Source organism: Brassica rapa, chromosome A04 (genome assembly GCF_000309985.2).
Source record: "Brassica rapa cultivar Chiifu-401-42 chromosome A04, CAAS_Brap_v3.01, whole genome shotgun sequence".
Taxonomy (NCBI): domain Eukaryota; kingdom Viridiplantae; phylum Streptophyta; class Magnoliopsida; order Brassicales; family Brassicaceae; genus Brassica; species Brassica rapa.
In genome coordinates, this window is record NC_024798.2 from 2,872,272 (window position 1) to 2,887,722 (window position 15,451).

General features: G+C 32.2%; 2 protein-coding genes across 2 annotated transcripts in view; both read left to right on the forward strand.

The window, feature by feature from the left end:
* LOC103863213 overlaps nucleotides 1-15,451 on the forward strand; it is a 743,758-nt gene that overhangs the window by 192,810 nt on the left and 535,497 nt on the right. The window lies entirely within an intron of this gene.
* On the forward strand, nucleotides 140-14,700 carry LOC103863352 (L-type lectin-domain containing receptor kinase S.4). Its single transcript, XM_033290629.1, has one exon. It carries the CDS (start codon nucleotides 1,615-1,617, stop codon nucleotides 3,658-3,660), a length of 2,046 nt encoding a protein of 681 aa, XP_033146520.1. The 5' UTR covers nucleotides 140-1,614; the 3' UTR covers nucleotides 3,661-14,700.

Below are 15,451 nucleotides of genomic sequence, written 5' to 3' on the forward strand. Positions count from 1 at the left end.
CATTATATTAACAGTTTAATTTTAAATATTATTTTATATGAATTAATACAGTTTTTTTTTTTTGGTTTAGAAATTTTTATTCTCGAAATTTTTGTGTGTAAATAAACTAAATTATTTAATATTATATTTTAAAATACTATTTTATTTAATATATTATATTTCAATTTGATGTTTTTATTTATATTACAAAAATCAAACATAAAATGTTACAGCCAATCAAATATAATTTATTTTGTTTTATATGAAAAGTTAATATGACAATTTAAAAAGATTGGACTATACCATTTAATTTAAAAATTAATTACTGAAATATATATATATATATATATATATATATATATATATATATATATATATATATATATATATTTGGTCTAGATTAAATATGATAAATAATAAACAATAATTATCTAATGGAAATATATTTGTCTTGTTTTAGAAATCTTATTGTTTAGATGTATATTATTTTTGTTAGGAAAATATCATATATGAGTAAATTTTAGGATATTTAGTTAAATTTCAAATGAATGGTCTAACATAGATTTTTATATGGTAGATAAAAAATAGAACCCTAAATTAATAGATTAGATATTAAGGACCATTATTTATATGTATTTATATGATTTATACATTATTAAAATGTACATTTATATAATTATAAACATGTTCCACATACATTTTAAATTGGTTTTATAACATTTTAAAACCTCTTAAATTGATTTTGTAAACCTTTATTAAATATATATAGACTTATAAATAACTTATAGACTTTTAGCAAATGATTTTGTAAATACATGGAGCGCTATTTCTTTGTATTTATTGATAATCAATTTCTTAAGGAGTTGATAACTAATCCCAAAAGATTAAATATTACTGAAAAAACTATTAGAAACATAGGACTGGTTCCTTATTTTTAATTTTAATCTACAAATTCAGGATATTATTCATTGTCGAGCAAAAATTCAAAGTCAATTATCCGCGCGTAGCGCGGAAAACCACTCTAGTAACCTATAAAAATATAAAAAGAACGATAATAATATTGCCAAAGATATCATTTAAACCGTAAATTGCCAGTTTAAAATTCATGCACCAGAGACGATCACTCACCAACGTTAATAATAATACTGTCGTCTATAAAGACATTACAAACACAGATTGTTTACATATCCCCACATATTCCGAAATTAAATGTGGATGGGATTTATACATAAGAAATTCATTAAGTTAAAAAGTCATCGTTTGATTACAAAATATGCGTACTTGCTCACCAGTTAAATTAAATCAATACCGACGATCTCAACTGATATTAACAACATCGATGTATTCAACAGTACTAACCTCGTATAACCATAGTTTAAAGTAAGTTCAATTTGCTGTTTAAATATTGAATATTTAATACTGTAATCTGCCTAGAAATAATCATATGTTCCTGAATCACCAACATCATTCTCAGCATCACATGCTTTCATAATCTTCACCTTAGTTCTTTCTTCCTCTTCTTAATCGATCAATGTTAGAACTATAACCTTATAGCTCATCAACCATATATAATTCTATTTACTTCTTTCCCAAGGAAACATCTTACAGAGAATCCAAAAGCTAAAAACATTGTTGATGGAGACCTTTGTCTTCATCTGGCTACTCTTCATCTGCTTCACACACTTGGCTTCATCCATAACTCAAGACTTCTCCTTCGTTGGCTTCAAAAACGCCTCTCCTAATCTAATCTTGTCCGGAGTTGCGGGGATAGCCGACACAGGAGCTCTCAGGCTCACAACAGACACAAGTCGCATGACCGGTCACGCCTTCTACTCCACACCAATCCGGTTCAAGCCACCCGGTCAAAACCGAACTCTCTCCTTCTCCACCTCTTTTGTAATAGTCATGGTTCCAGAGTACGTCACCCTTGGAGGCCACGGACTTGCCTTCGCCATCACGTCAACTCCAGATCTCCAAAATTCTCTTCCTAGCCAGTACCTAGGCCTTTGGAATTCAAGCCGAGCTAACTTCTCTAGCAACTTCTTAGCTGTGGAGTTTGATACCGTCAGAGACTTGGACTTTGATGATATCAATGATAACCATGTTGGCATCGATATAAACACTCTTGAATCAAGTACTTCAACTCCAGCTGGCTATTTTCTACCTAACTCAACCAAAAAGGAGCTTTTCTTAGACAGTGGTAGAGTGTTCCAAGCTTGGGTTGATTATGATTCAGACAAGAAAAGGTTAGATGTTAAGCTCTCTCCAATCTCCGAGAAACCAACGTTGTCTCTTCTCTCTTACAAAGTAGATCTGTCCTCTGTCTTTGGAGATGAGATGTATGTTGGTTTCTCTGCTTCGACCGGTATGCTAGCTAGTTCTCATTACATCTTAGGTTGGAACTTTAACATGGGTGGAGAAGCTTTGTCTCTGTCTTTGCCATCTCTCCCTCGGCTTCCACGTCCAAACAAGAACAAGAAGAGCCCTGGCTTGATCCTTGGAGTGTCTCTCTCGTGTTCCCTGTTGATAATCACGGTTCTTGTCGCGGCAGCGATGTTTTTTATAAAAAGGGCAAAAGATGATGACAAAGTTGAAGAGTGGGAGCTTGAGTTTGGTCCGCATAGGTTCGCTTATAGAGAGCTGAAGAAAGCTACTAATGGTTTTGGGGACAAGGAGCTTCTCGGGTCTGGTGGATTTGGGAAAGTATACAAAGGAAAGCTTCAAGATTCAGACGAGTTTGTAGCTGTCAAGAGAATCTCTCACGAGTCAAGACAAGGTGTGCGAGAGTTCATGTCTGAGGTCTCAAGCATTGGTCACCTCAGGCATAGGAACCTTGTTCAGTTGCTAGGCTGGTGTCGAAGGAGACAAGATCTGCTTCTGGTATATGATTACATGCCTAATGGAAGCTTAGACATGTACTTGTTCGACGAAAACCCTAAAGTTATCTTGACGTGGAAGCAACGTTTCAAAATTATCAAAGGGGTTGCTTCTGGCTTACTTTACCTTCATGAAGGATGGGAACAAACGGTTATTCACCGCGATATTAAAGCCGCAAACGTTTTGCTAGACGGTGAAATGAACGGGCGGGTTGGAGATTTCGGTCTTGCTAAGTTATATGAGCATGGATCGAACCCGGGAGCTACAAGAGTGGTTGGTACGTTTGGGTACTTAGCACCAGAACTTACTAAATCAGGAAAGTTAACAACAAGCACTGATGTTTACGCGTTTGGAGCGGTTCTGTTAGAAGTAACTTGCGGGAGAAGACCTATAGAGACAAATGCTTTACCGGAAGAGCTTGTAATGGTTGATTGGGTTTGGTCAAGGTGGCAAAGTGGAGACATTAGAGGTGTTGTGGACAGGAGATTGAACGGTGAGTTTGATGAAGAGGAAGTGGTTATGGTTATCAAACTAGGGCTTCTATGTTCTAACAACTCCCCAGAGGTTAGGCCTACGATGAGACAAGTGGTTATGTATCTAGAGAAGCAGCATCCGTCCCCGGAAGTTGTCCCTGCGCCTGATTTTTTAGATAAGAATGATAGCATGTGTGTTGATGATGGAAGTGGTAATGTTGGAGAGTTTGAGGATTTTGTGGATTCAGCTAGGTTTTTAAGTAGACCGCATGAGACTACTACTTCGTCTATATTCTCATCCGCCGATAAAACTAAAACCGATCGGAGATGATGGATTTGGTTTCGTGTTCTTATAACCGCATTTTGGTAATGTTTTGAGTTAAAAAATTTTCACCTGACCATGGAAAATGTAAGTTGTATGCTAGAAAGAAATTTTGTTACCAAAAAAAGAACCTAGAAAGTAAACTATTTTTCATATGTGATGGTTTTCATGATAACTAGTTTGAGCTGTTCCTTAAAGGTTTTGAGTTGGTCGAGTTCAGCGTGTGGTGGTCATTAGCTGATTTTGCTTTGCCATCACGGATAGTTTTTGGAGAACCCATCTCATTTTCAGCAACATCTATAAGTAATTAGCACAAAAATGTTATATGTCAATAAATTGTTTTTTGTCAAGTCAAACAGTTCTAGATACCAAAATTTGTAGAATTTGCATATTAAGAAATAAGAATGGTATAACTAACAGACAAACGGGATGGATGATGATGATGCCTCCGACATGGTTTGAAAGTTTGGGTTTTGGAGACTTGTTATGTTATTAAATGTATCGAAATCAAGAACTAGAGAACACAAAACAAACCATGTAATGGTTGATAATGATGATGAGTTTATAAGAGTTTGACTAGATTCAAGCTAAATCATCAGTTTCTTTCTTTCTTTTAACTGAATCATGAGTTGGTATTTGAGGGATACACACTTTGCAACTTCTCAAACCTGAAAAAAAGATTGGCGAATCATTAATTGTCTATTACTGAAAAAAATCAGATTCAAAGACTGAATGAAACAGTGAAACTAAAGACTGTCCATAATGAGTCTCCTGAGTGTCCTCTAATCCTACGATGTTCATGCCACCAAAATTTGGTAGGCCATTAGGCCCAAAATTTTAAGAAGTCTATCTCCTCCTACAAGAGATGCAAGCCCATGCAGTTGTAGAAATAGGTGATGACTGACGCTTTGATTCAGCTACTTTTATTTTGCCTTAAGGCTAAAACACAATCCATTTTCACTTTTATAAAGTAAGAAGTGATGTAACCCCAATAATTACGAGCAAACTAGTACAAAAGATTCCACAAAGTGAAAACAATAGTGTTGCCTAACAATCCAAATCAAGCATGCTAATGAACAATCAACATTTAATAATCATTTAGCAAAGATCCTTTTTGATTTGTAGGGATGGCTGATAAAGCACTTCAAATTTCAAACTAATCGTTGCACCGGTAGGCGGTAACTAAACTATCATAATTTGCCTCTTTTCTTTTTTTTTCCCCACTGAAGGATTATATTAAAAGATCAAAAAACAGATCAGAGATCATACAAACAATGACATCAAGCTAGCGAGTTTAACCAACCCCCAGAGACAAAAGCCAGCAGATAAAGGACAATCTCTGGAGCCAAAATCTAACAGATTGAGATTCAATCCCTAAGAAACAAACTAAAACAACAAGGCTAACTTTATAAAAAACAGAGAACCGATCATAGACTATAAATCAACACAAACATCCAAGGATCGTAGATGTCAACAAGCAGAAAAGGTGAAGAAGGAGACAAGCGCCGGAACTCATTATACTGCTCCAACAACCAAGAGGAGCCACGAGCAATCCGTATTGATACAACCAAGGGGGACGGAATTCAATTCATGATATACTTATTATATTTCTTATAATATTTGTTACTTTTATATGTTTAAACACCATTTAGAGATTAAAGTGTTATTAATTCAGCGTTGCAATGATCAATTATCCCTCCATATATTGCAATGTTCGATAGAACAATCAAATCGGCCCCGTTTGAATTTTTAAAGAAACTAATTTATTTTATTTTATTTTGCCACAAAGTGTCAAAAATGAAGCAGTAGTTACATTGAACAAATCGAAGATTAAATAAAACACGAAGATATCCAGCAAAAACTAGAAAGAATCCAGCGCAACAACATATATTTTACTTATAAAATTATTTTCTTTATCAGTTTATCTTACAATTTTTTTTTATCAGTTTATCGATTGTATTGTGAAGAGAGTATTTATAGAAAAAGATTAATTTTACATGCATGGTTTATGACTTCATGGTTCAAAGAAATATGGATCTAGGACTGGGACCTTGGTTAAAAAATATTAAATTAACATGTTATGGTTTATGATTCTCAAAGATTATTGACCTAGATCTAGAACTAATAAGAAAATATCATCACTTCTTCAGCAAACTCAATGACAATGAGTAGCAGTAGTGACTTAATTTCTTAAAGAGACTCGATCTTTCTAGCCTCACCTCTGTTTAATTAATTCCCCCATGCCTAATTAAGCACTTCAAAAAAAATATTCTTATTTATTCGAGCTATAATGAATCATAATTGTTGTGGTCATATTGTTAGTAGAAATGAATATAAATTACGGGACCAAATACGATTTTTTTTAACATAGGGACCAAATACGTTTTATAGTGGGTTTATAAATCTGTTTATAACAACTTTTCTAAGACCACATTAATCTGTTTATAATATCATATATAAGTGGCAGCTATTTCATGAAGTCGTGGATTACGTAAGATGTTACGTGTTGTCATCACACTGCAGTATCCATTCTATAAATTAACTTTTTCATACTTATGTATAAGCTATGTTTAGCTAGATAATCTTTACTTTTGCGCAACATTTGGAAGAAAAAAATATTGGTACTTTCGTTAGATTTTTTTAAATATTTTTCGCACGTTTAATCCACTAGTACCACTACTAACAACAATATTTCAGAGCCCTTTAAAATGTCACCGATGTCCTTTGACTTCAAGGATATTCGAAAATCCTAATGACATTTAAGTATTTAATCAACTACATTTTTTTTATAACACAATTAAGTTCTAGCACATTGTTTGGTCTAATGATAACTAGCTACGAAATCACGTTCTAACAATTAGTAAACTATTAAATCGATATGATCATGGCGTTGAAAACAAATATAATTTACTATTTTATACTAACATGCTTTTGCATTCTCTATTGTTCAAGAGCATACACTAAAATTGATGAACAGATGCAAAACACAAACATAAGAATCTAAACTACAAGTCTACCAACTAAAAGAGTACGTAGAAACCGGAAGGGAGAATCCTTTATTTACATTTGTATCTCTATCTACTTCCAAAAATCAAAACAACGGACAAAGAAGATTTGATGTTTGATTTAGGAGTGGTCGGAGTAGTTCTTATTATGATTACTATTATCAGTCCAGCAAAGAAGCATGATGACGCATCTCCTTATGATGTAAAAACGAGCTCCTTGTTCTCTCACTAGTCTCCCACACTTCCTTGTGAAACCGTGTTTCCCTTGCTTCTTCTGTCTCAACGAGCTTGTGACTCTCGACGTGTCTCCATCATCTCCAAAGGTTTCCTTTTTTGATGATAGGTTCCATCTCTGAAACTGCGGTGCGTTTGCTGATGATCTAGTCATTTAACTGAAGATCTGGCCACGAAAGATTTTATTGTTGGAGATTGATGGATTATGGAATCTGTTCTCTTTAACTTGGGAGATTCAGCAAAGATAAAGAAAGAGTAGTAGAGTTTAGGAGAGTTTAGGTTATACTTCCTCATTTATAATGGTGTTACAAATCGATGTCGTTTTTGGAAAGGAAAAAAAAAACCGCTTGACGAGAAATAAAATAAAAAAAATTTCTCTTTCTTGCTTTTACTTTACTCAATAGATCTTCAATTAATGAAACATTAAAAAAATTCTACACTATTTTACTTCTAATATTATTATTTTTATTTTCTTTCTTACGTTGAATCTTTTTCGAAAGGGGTTCAGTTTTAACAAATTTGAGGTGACAATGAAATAAATAACTAAATAAGTGTAAAAATAAAACAAATAAGTTACCTTCAATTAACGATTTGAATGTACGTCGTCGTATTTTAGTATTTCTTTGCATGAACCAATACGTTGATTTTTTTTTTACCTAATCTCTTCATAATCCATTAAACGTAGTTTTTAATCTAATACAGATTAATGAACGATAGTAATTTACTATTTTTCTTACAATAGGCAAACCTAGGTATATATCCTCAAAGTTTCAAACGCACTGTACGGAATAGCTGGGGTATAGTTCAATTTTCAACTTAGGCTCTGAATGGTGACTGCGGTTTGAGCGGTGCGGGACAAACAGTTCAATTACAGTGCGGTTTTATCAGTTATAAAAACGTATAAATATATAGTATATGTAAAGATTTTTTTTACTGTTAACTGCGGTGCGGGGCGGATCGGTTGTAAACATTCGAAGCCTTAGACAACAACGAATGGTTTAGGTCGTTGCTCACGGTATCATGGCACATGCGAAATGTTTTTCTTTTGGTAGAAAAAATGTGTTTTCACCTCTTTGTCGGAAATCCAAACATTGTAAATAGTCATTTCCAATGCGAATCAAACCGGACGACAAAAGTTACAGCTGCAATCTTTTTACCACTTGACCAATTCGACGTTGGTATGCGAAATGCTTTTCCAAAATATTTGCACCATAGTCTGTTACAATTGCATATGTATTGAGTAATTTATTTAAAGAAACTGATATATAAGATACTTTCTATGGTTCAAATAAAAATAAACTTATATATTTAATTTAATTAAAAATCAACATATTTATAAGTTATAAATATATGCGTTATAAGGTTTCGAATAGTGACCATTGTCCCGTCGCGTCCCGCAGTTAACAGTAACAAAAACATCTACATATACTATATATCAATACATTTTTATAACTGCTAGAACCGCACTGCAGTTGAACCGCTTGTCCCGCATCGCTCAAACCGCAGTCACCATTAAGAGCCTTTGAATGAATTGTATCTCTACCTTTTTAATGGGTTTCTTGGGGGTGCAGCTGATTTTGCAATCTCAAACTATCTCACTGATAGATAAAAATGAAAAAGATAAAAGCTTCAGCAAAAAGAGAGATTTTGATGCACCAAAACAAATCTAAATCAGTGACCTTTTATCTGCATAGATAAAGTTTGCTGCTTTCTCAGTACAATTCAATTATTCCCACCCCTATCACTCTAAAACAAAATAATCCTACCGATACTATTAAATCGTGTGTCTTTACTTATATATCAATGTATAATATAAAAGAAAAAATAAAACAAAAAATGAGATCTGTGAACAAAAAAAAAAGAAAAAAAAAGAGATCTGCTAGAACTAAGACACAAGTTAATATTGAAGGTTAAATGTATTAAACATATAATATGTAACAAAATCAGAGTCTTCTGATAACTCATAGTCTTCCAAACTTATAAAATCTCAATATTCAGTGAAATTCATCATATAACTCACTACAAGATTAATTCAAATTGAAGCAATGTTATTTTAATATACTAAAGTCTCTATTGCTCTTCAGTCGCATTAAAAATAAAAGCAAATTCATATCTAACAAAATCCATCTTAGTCAAACACCAAATCTTGTTTTAATCATTGCGATTAGGATCACAATCACCAATAACAGTAATCTGAAAAATCTTACTATATACTTTTTCCAGCCACTATGTGTGGAAGTAATTTGCATGCATATGTATATACATATGAGTCTCCATTTTATGGGTCACTATACTAACCTATAATTGGATGCAATTCATTTTATCGGATCAGAATATGATTGGATGCAATTAAAAAAATGTATTTTCTTCTTCTCGTTTTTAGTTTATCCTTTTGTTATATGCAGTTATTCTCGCCTTACCAAGTAGACGAAAACTATGAGACACTAAATGTGAATAATAAACAACAACATAAAAAAAAAAAAGCTGATCCCATTAGAGGTTATGAATTTCGGCTCTGAAGTTCTTAGGCAGGAGTATTATCAGAAGATAACTGGACAAAATGTTACTTAATAAGTTCTTGAGACGGAGAGAGGATTAGGAAGGAAGCAGGTGTGCATACATTTAAAACCCAATTCTGAGGCCCAAACTTAAAGGCCAGAAGTTAGAAAAGGCATTAACTTCCCAACGTTATGTTAAGGGTCCGTTGTGTTAATTGAGAGATGCACAAAGAAAGCGTCAAGAATTGACCAGCCATCCAATAAAACCAGTCAATTATCAAATTTGTAACAAGTTTTGTAGTTTTCTTTTTTACTTTCCATTTATTCATCTGCTTGCTTCTTCCCAAAAGGGATAGAGTTTTTCTTTTCCTCCCTTCAGTTACATCATCATTTAAATAATTAAATTAGAAAAATAAACATCAAATGGCCTATATACACTTTGATAGATTACTGGACAAGAACGACTACAAACGATGGTTACCAGCTCAGCTCACAAATCTAATCGCATTATATGGAATCGCGATAGACAGTTTAACCTACAATTGCTTGCTTTCAAAAACCTTACATCTATAATAATTTGCAACAGTTCATTCTCTGTTAAATTTTAGATTTGATGGAGAAATGACTAAGTTGCATAGTCTCGTACTAATTTGGTTTCTATATATTTACTTTATTTCCCAGTATACAGTTATATACATTATCAGGCTTCCTAGCTAACCCCAATTGCTCCACTAATTGTTACATACAGCATTTATAATCTCAATTGGAATATTGGAAAGGAACCCATTACTAAGATCTTGTAACATCCATTCATATTTCATGTACATATTTTAGAGAGAGATATAGGCCATTAGGGTTGTAAAAGTCACCAACTCTTAAATGGTTAATTAGATCAAATTAGAGAAGCTTCATGTGAACAAGCATGTGAGTATAAACAATACAATACGTAACCTCATCATCTACATATATATTAGAGAAGGATGATCGAAAATAATGATCTTGCTTATAAAAAGAACCCATGGACACACAAAAACAAGGGAGGGTTAGGTTTCACATGGAGATGACTCCTTTGATTAAACATTAGACAAAGAGAAGTACTAAACAAATGTAACAGAACAAAAAAAAGTAACAAAACAAAAACAACAACATACATATGCGTCCTCCATACATAAAGCCATATTCTACCAAACCCTTTTAACTTATTGTTGTATATGCAAAATCCATACAATATCTACGGATTCTTTAGATACCATAGCTATGGAATGACAAAAGGAAGCTACAAAATGACTATGTACACTTTGTACTTCATAAGAAAACCCTAAAGCCGTCTAGAATTGTTTTTCTCAGTCCATACATTGTGCAGCAAAAATTATAACAAGATTAACAGTACGGATTCCACAAAATAAATTGATATACATATGTTAATACCATTCATCATCGTTTCATATTAAAAGTTGTTCACATACATATGCACACAGATCTATACAAAGACAAATATATGTGTGCTTAACCAGATATATATTTATCATACCTGTGCAATAGAATTCGCCACAAGTCATCGTAGTAAATAGATCATAGATCTAAACATCTGATCTATATTTCTGCTAAAGTATCCGTTTGAGTATTAGATCATATTAAAAAAAGCCATTTAATTGCCGCTGCAGCATCATCAAGATTCTCAAACCAAAGAAGATGGGATCAGAGGAGAACCCATCAAAGAATATGATTTCTGAATCTTGAAGATGATGCAATAGCAAAAAATGACTGCCACAACTTCAAAATTAGATCTCGTCATAAGAAAATCCTAATAAGTAATCTAGTAATAAAGAGTAAAGAGAACCCCAAGATCTGAAGAAGTATAAGAGATTTGTGTGGAGAAAGTAGGAACGGGTTAAAGAGTTTAAATAGAAGAAGAGAAAGAGAACCTACGGTCGAGATTGTCTTGGCATATCAGAGATTTAGAAGGATAGAGATTAGGAAACAGTTTACACATCATAATCGGAGATACAAAATATACCAAAGCTCATTAACCATTACTGTGCCCAGAATTAATTAGAAAGGAAAGATAGTGAGTAAATTAATGAAGTGTAAAAATAAAAGAGAGAAGAGATGCGTTGCGTAGTCCACAAGCATTAAGTTTTGTGGATCGATGGAATTGACACATTTGACAGCTCTTTCCTCTCTGCCATTTCGTCACCATTTAGGGTTTAGAGTTTTCCCAGACGTTTCCTTTCTTCTGGTCCCTCCTCCTACCATTTCTGCTTCTCTCTCGTTTCTTCAAATTAAAATCATTGCGGTTTTGAAAACCTTTTTTTAGGTTTTCACATTTTAATGTTTTACTATTGTGTTGATTATGAAATTAACTTAAATCTCTGTGTATAAGCAAAAATCCAAATTTGTTGGTCGAAAACCTCTGCGTACTGTATACCCTTTAGAATTAGAAAAATATCTACTAATTTTCTAAATGAAAAAAATATCGATTTTGAGGTTATATAAATACGGTTTTAATGAGTCGTATATTCATTCACATAGTCAATATTCACATAAATTATTTGCATCAATCCTTTTTTTCTCTGAAGTGTTAGTTCACAACAATTATGCATTTTCATTTTTCTCATATAATTGACAAATTTTGGTCTCTCATCGAGCGCCGTTCTCTACCAGCAACTTTTCTGAAGCCAAACATCCAAAAGATCTTTTTGCATTATTCAAAAATTAGTTTTGTTTGTAATGATTTTGCTGCATTATGTTGGAGTCTCCGAAAAAAATATTGAACCTCTGCTAAAGACTTATAATGTTTCGTATACCATAGCCGACGTTGGAACTAAGACTTATCTCTTTGGCTATATATAATTATATATCCATTAGGTGACAAATTCAGTACAATATATTCATGCAGTTTGATCTGTGTCCTCTGATACCAATAATTTTTTTTTTATAATGTAACAAAATAAAAATGTGTTTGCGAAAGTATATATAAGCCCTACATATGTGTAACAGATCTCCAGCACATTATAACTACTTATTAAAGTTTTATAATGAGAGAGTTAAACTCCCCTGAATTGTTCTCTAATGTCAAGACAGCTAGAGCTAGTTCTTCAGCTACTAATATTTCATCTAATAGTAAATGCCCCCGAGCTCGTAGGCTCTAGCTACTTGTCACTATCTTTGTATGATCTCAAACACACCCTAACACATAATTTTTTTTTTTTATTTAACAAATGCACTTCTTTAAAAGCCCATTCTATTTCGTGGATCGTATGATGCTTTGCAATTGGGCGTACTGGTGTGCTACAAGCTTGAAATAATCTATTTATTTCGGCTTCTCACTTGTAAAAATTAATAATTTTCCATACTTAAATTTCCTGGAACCTGCTGATCTAGGAGAATTTTATTGCAAAAAGTTAGCAGCAATAAATTTTAGTATTAGGGTTTTAATAATTTATCTAATTGACTTTAGCTTTATCGGTTAAAGCCATATTACATATATTGTTTCAGCATTATCTAATAGTTTTCGAATTTACAGATATGCTTGAAAAATATATTTATACGCTTCTTTAATCTGCTACAAATATTATAAAATGATGATCAGATATTTTTTATGGCACCTTACTGATCTTATTTCTATATAGATTATGGTCATACAGAAAATTATTGCCATTGTACATTTTACGGAATTTTGTGGACCGCCCTAATCTAACCAACTTATCGTTAGTTGAGAAACAGTCCAAGTAACATCTCACACACATGTGGTGGCATAATGTTTGGTGTCATCGTATTATATATACCTCGTGGCTCAGTTTCACTTATGATGAAACAAAAACCTATAACAAGACACATATTAGTTGTCTTATATCTTCACTGTTATTTATGAGATTAACTAATTTTCATTAAAGAGTAGTGCACATGGGTTCCTGAGATGTGGGCTCGTCTTAGAGTATCGGTTATACAAAAGAACACAAATATAGCTGTTGCAATCTAATAAACTCCAGATTATTTCTTGTCAATACTAAAATTTCATAGTGCCAGAGAAATGTGGGGAGAAACGAGGATTGCTATAGCACAAAACCCTAGTGTTGCACGTCTGCAAAAGAAACTTTAATTTCGTATATATTTAAAAAGCAAAACATAAAAAACACAAGTGCGTGCGTGCAATAAAATTGGACATACCAGGTTGAAGAATATTTATAAAAAAAAAAATTAGAAAAGAAGGAAACACGAAGATGGAGACATGGAGGAGATGGGACATTGTCGTGGCTGCATATGCCAAATGGTACGGATTCATGAGAAGTGGAGCCAATGAGTCTAATCCTCCTCCTCGTACGGGACTTTTTATTTTGTATAGTCACATCCATCTCTTCATATTATTTATGTATTGTGTAATGTGTACAACAATACGCTCGTGTTATTTTCAATAACTAATACTTAGGCTATTCTCTAATCATTTGAAAATGTTATGCAACAAAATCTTAAATATCTTTGATAGTTAATTTTACAAAAAGAAACAAATTATAAATCTGAATTTACATATATATTCATGAGAAAACTTTGATTTGATTTATACAAAATCGTTATTTTATATGGAATTTATTGAACACATCATTTATGGAAAAATGTATCCAGTTGCAAACTTGCAATATATGCGTATGCGGTTAATGTTAAAAAAAACATATATGCATGCAGTACTGCCGCATCATATTCTTAGAATAGTATTATCGGTAAAAATGATAAAGAATTCTAAAAGAAAAAATATATTAATATTATAACTACATCATTATATATTTATATTTTGAATTCTTGAAAAATTAACAAAGTAACCTATGTTGATTTAATATCTTAACAAGTTCTAAGACTATGTACAATGGTCATTTGGATTCAACACCCTAATTTACACTTTTTCACAATCCACATCATCTTCTTCTTCTTCCACCTATTAATTCAACACATACACAAATTTTATCTCTACAATAGTTTTGTTTAATCAAATTCAACATCTTAATTTATATTTTTATTTCTATGCCAAATAGCAATGTATTAATAAAAAAAATAATTGTAACTAAACTCAATAACTAAAAATGACATATTTTAATTAAAAATGACATAGTATTAACTGAGTTCATAAAATTAATATTAAAAAAAAGTAAAACTATAAAAAACATGTATTTTTATTCTATATCCAAATTAAACGAAACTAGTCTCTATTTATAGATCATTACAAATGATGAATTTTGATCTACTTTTTATTTTTTAGAAAAGTATTTTACCATAAAATAATTAAGTTTAAAGTATAGAGTGAAAATTAAAAAAAAAAACAAGATAACCAAGAATAATAGGACATGGGTTAGAGTAGACCCCAATTTCTTCACTTTTAACTAGTTGAAAGTATTCAACACTTGTAAATCCACGTGTGTATTTTTTTTTTATTCAACACTCATCTTTCATTGGTGTCAACAGTTGAATAAATGATTCAATAGGCCTATTGTTAGTGGTCTAAGAGCATCAGCAACGGTCTGGATTCTTCAACATAGTCTCTCAGTTTATAATATCGACATTTTAACAAAATGAGTTAATTTTTTTTCTTCAAAATATTACATCACTAACAACATAACACACATAGAATCAATATCTTACATGTTGTTGAACGTCTCTAACCTCAAGTACGTTTCTTCTTTTTTCTCTTATATCTCACTTTTTCTTTCTTCTTTTATTACATTTTAATAGTTTTTAATGATGAGGGATTAAAGGAGATATCCACACAGCTGATGCTCTAAAAATCTTTTATTGAGAACTTTTGTTTTCTTCTCTTTCCCATTTTTTTTTTATCTTATATATTTTTTTAAGTTTGAGAACTCTTCCTCCATTTGGAGCTATTCTTAGGAAGCCGCAAAGACTGTCTCTCTAAGACATTTTTATAATTAAAATAATCAAAACAATTAAAAATGTGGAGAGTAAAAATATTTCAGAATCGGCTATTTGGAGAGAGATTTAAAAAAAAATAGATGAGACCTTTTTTTTTTGGGCAAACTCCTTCTTTCATATGTCACCTTCTCATCATATAGCACT

Excerpts from the sequence above, each read along its gene's own strand:
- LOC103863352 (XM_033290629.1), top strand. The coding sequence starts at position 1,615 with ATGGAGACCTTTGTCTTCATCTGGCTACTCTTCATCTGCTTCACACAC.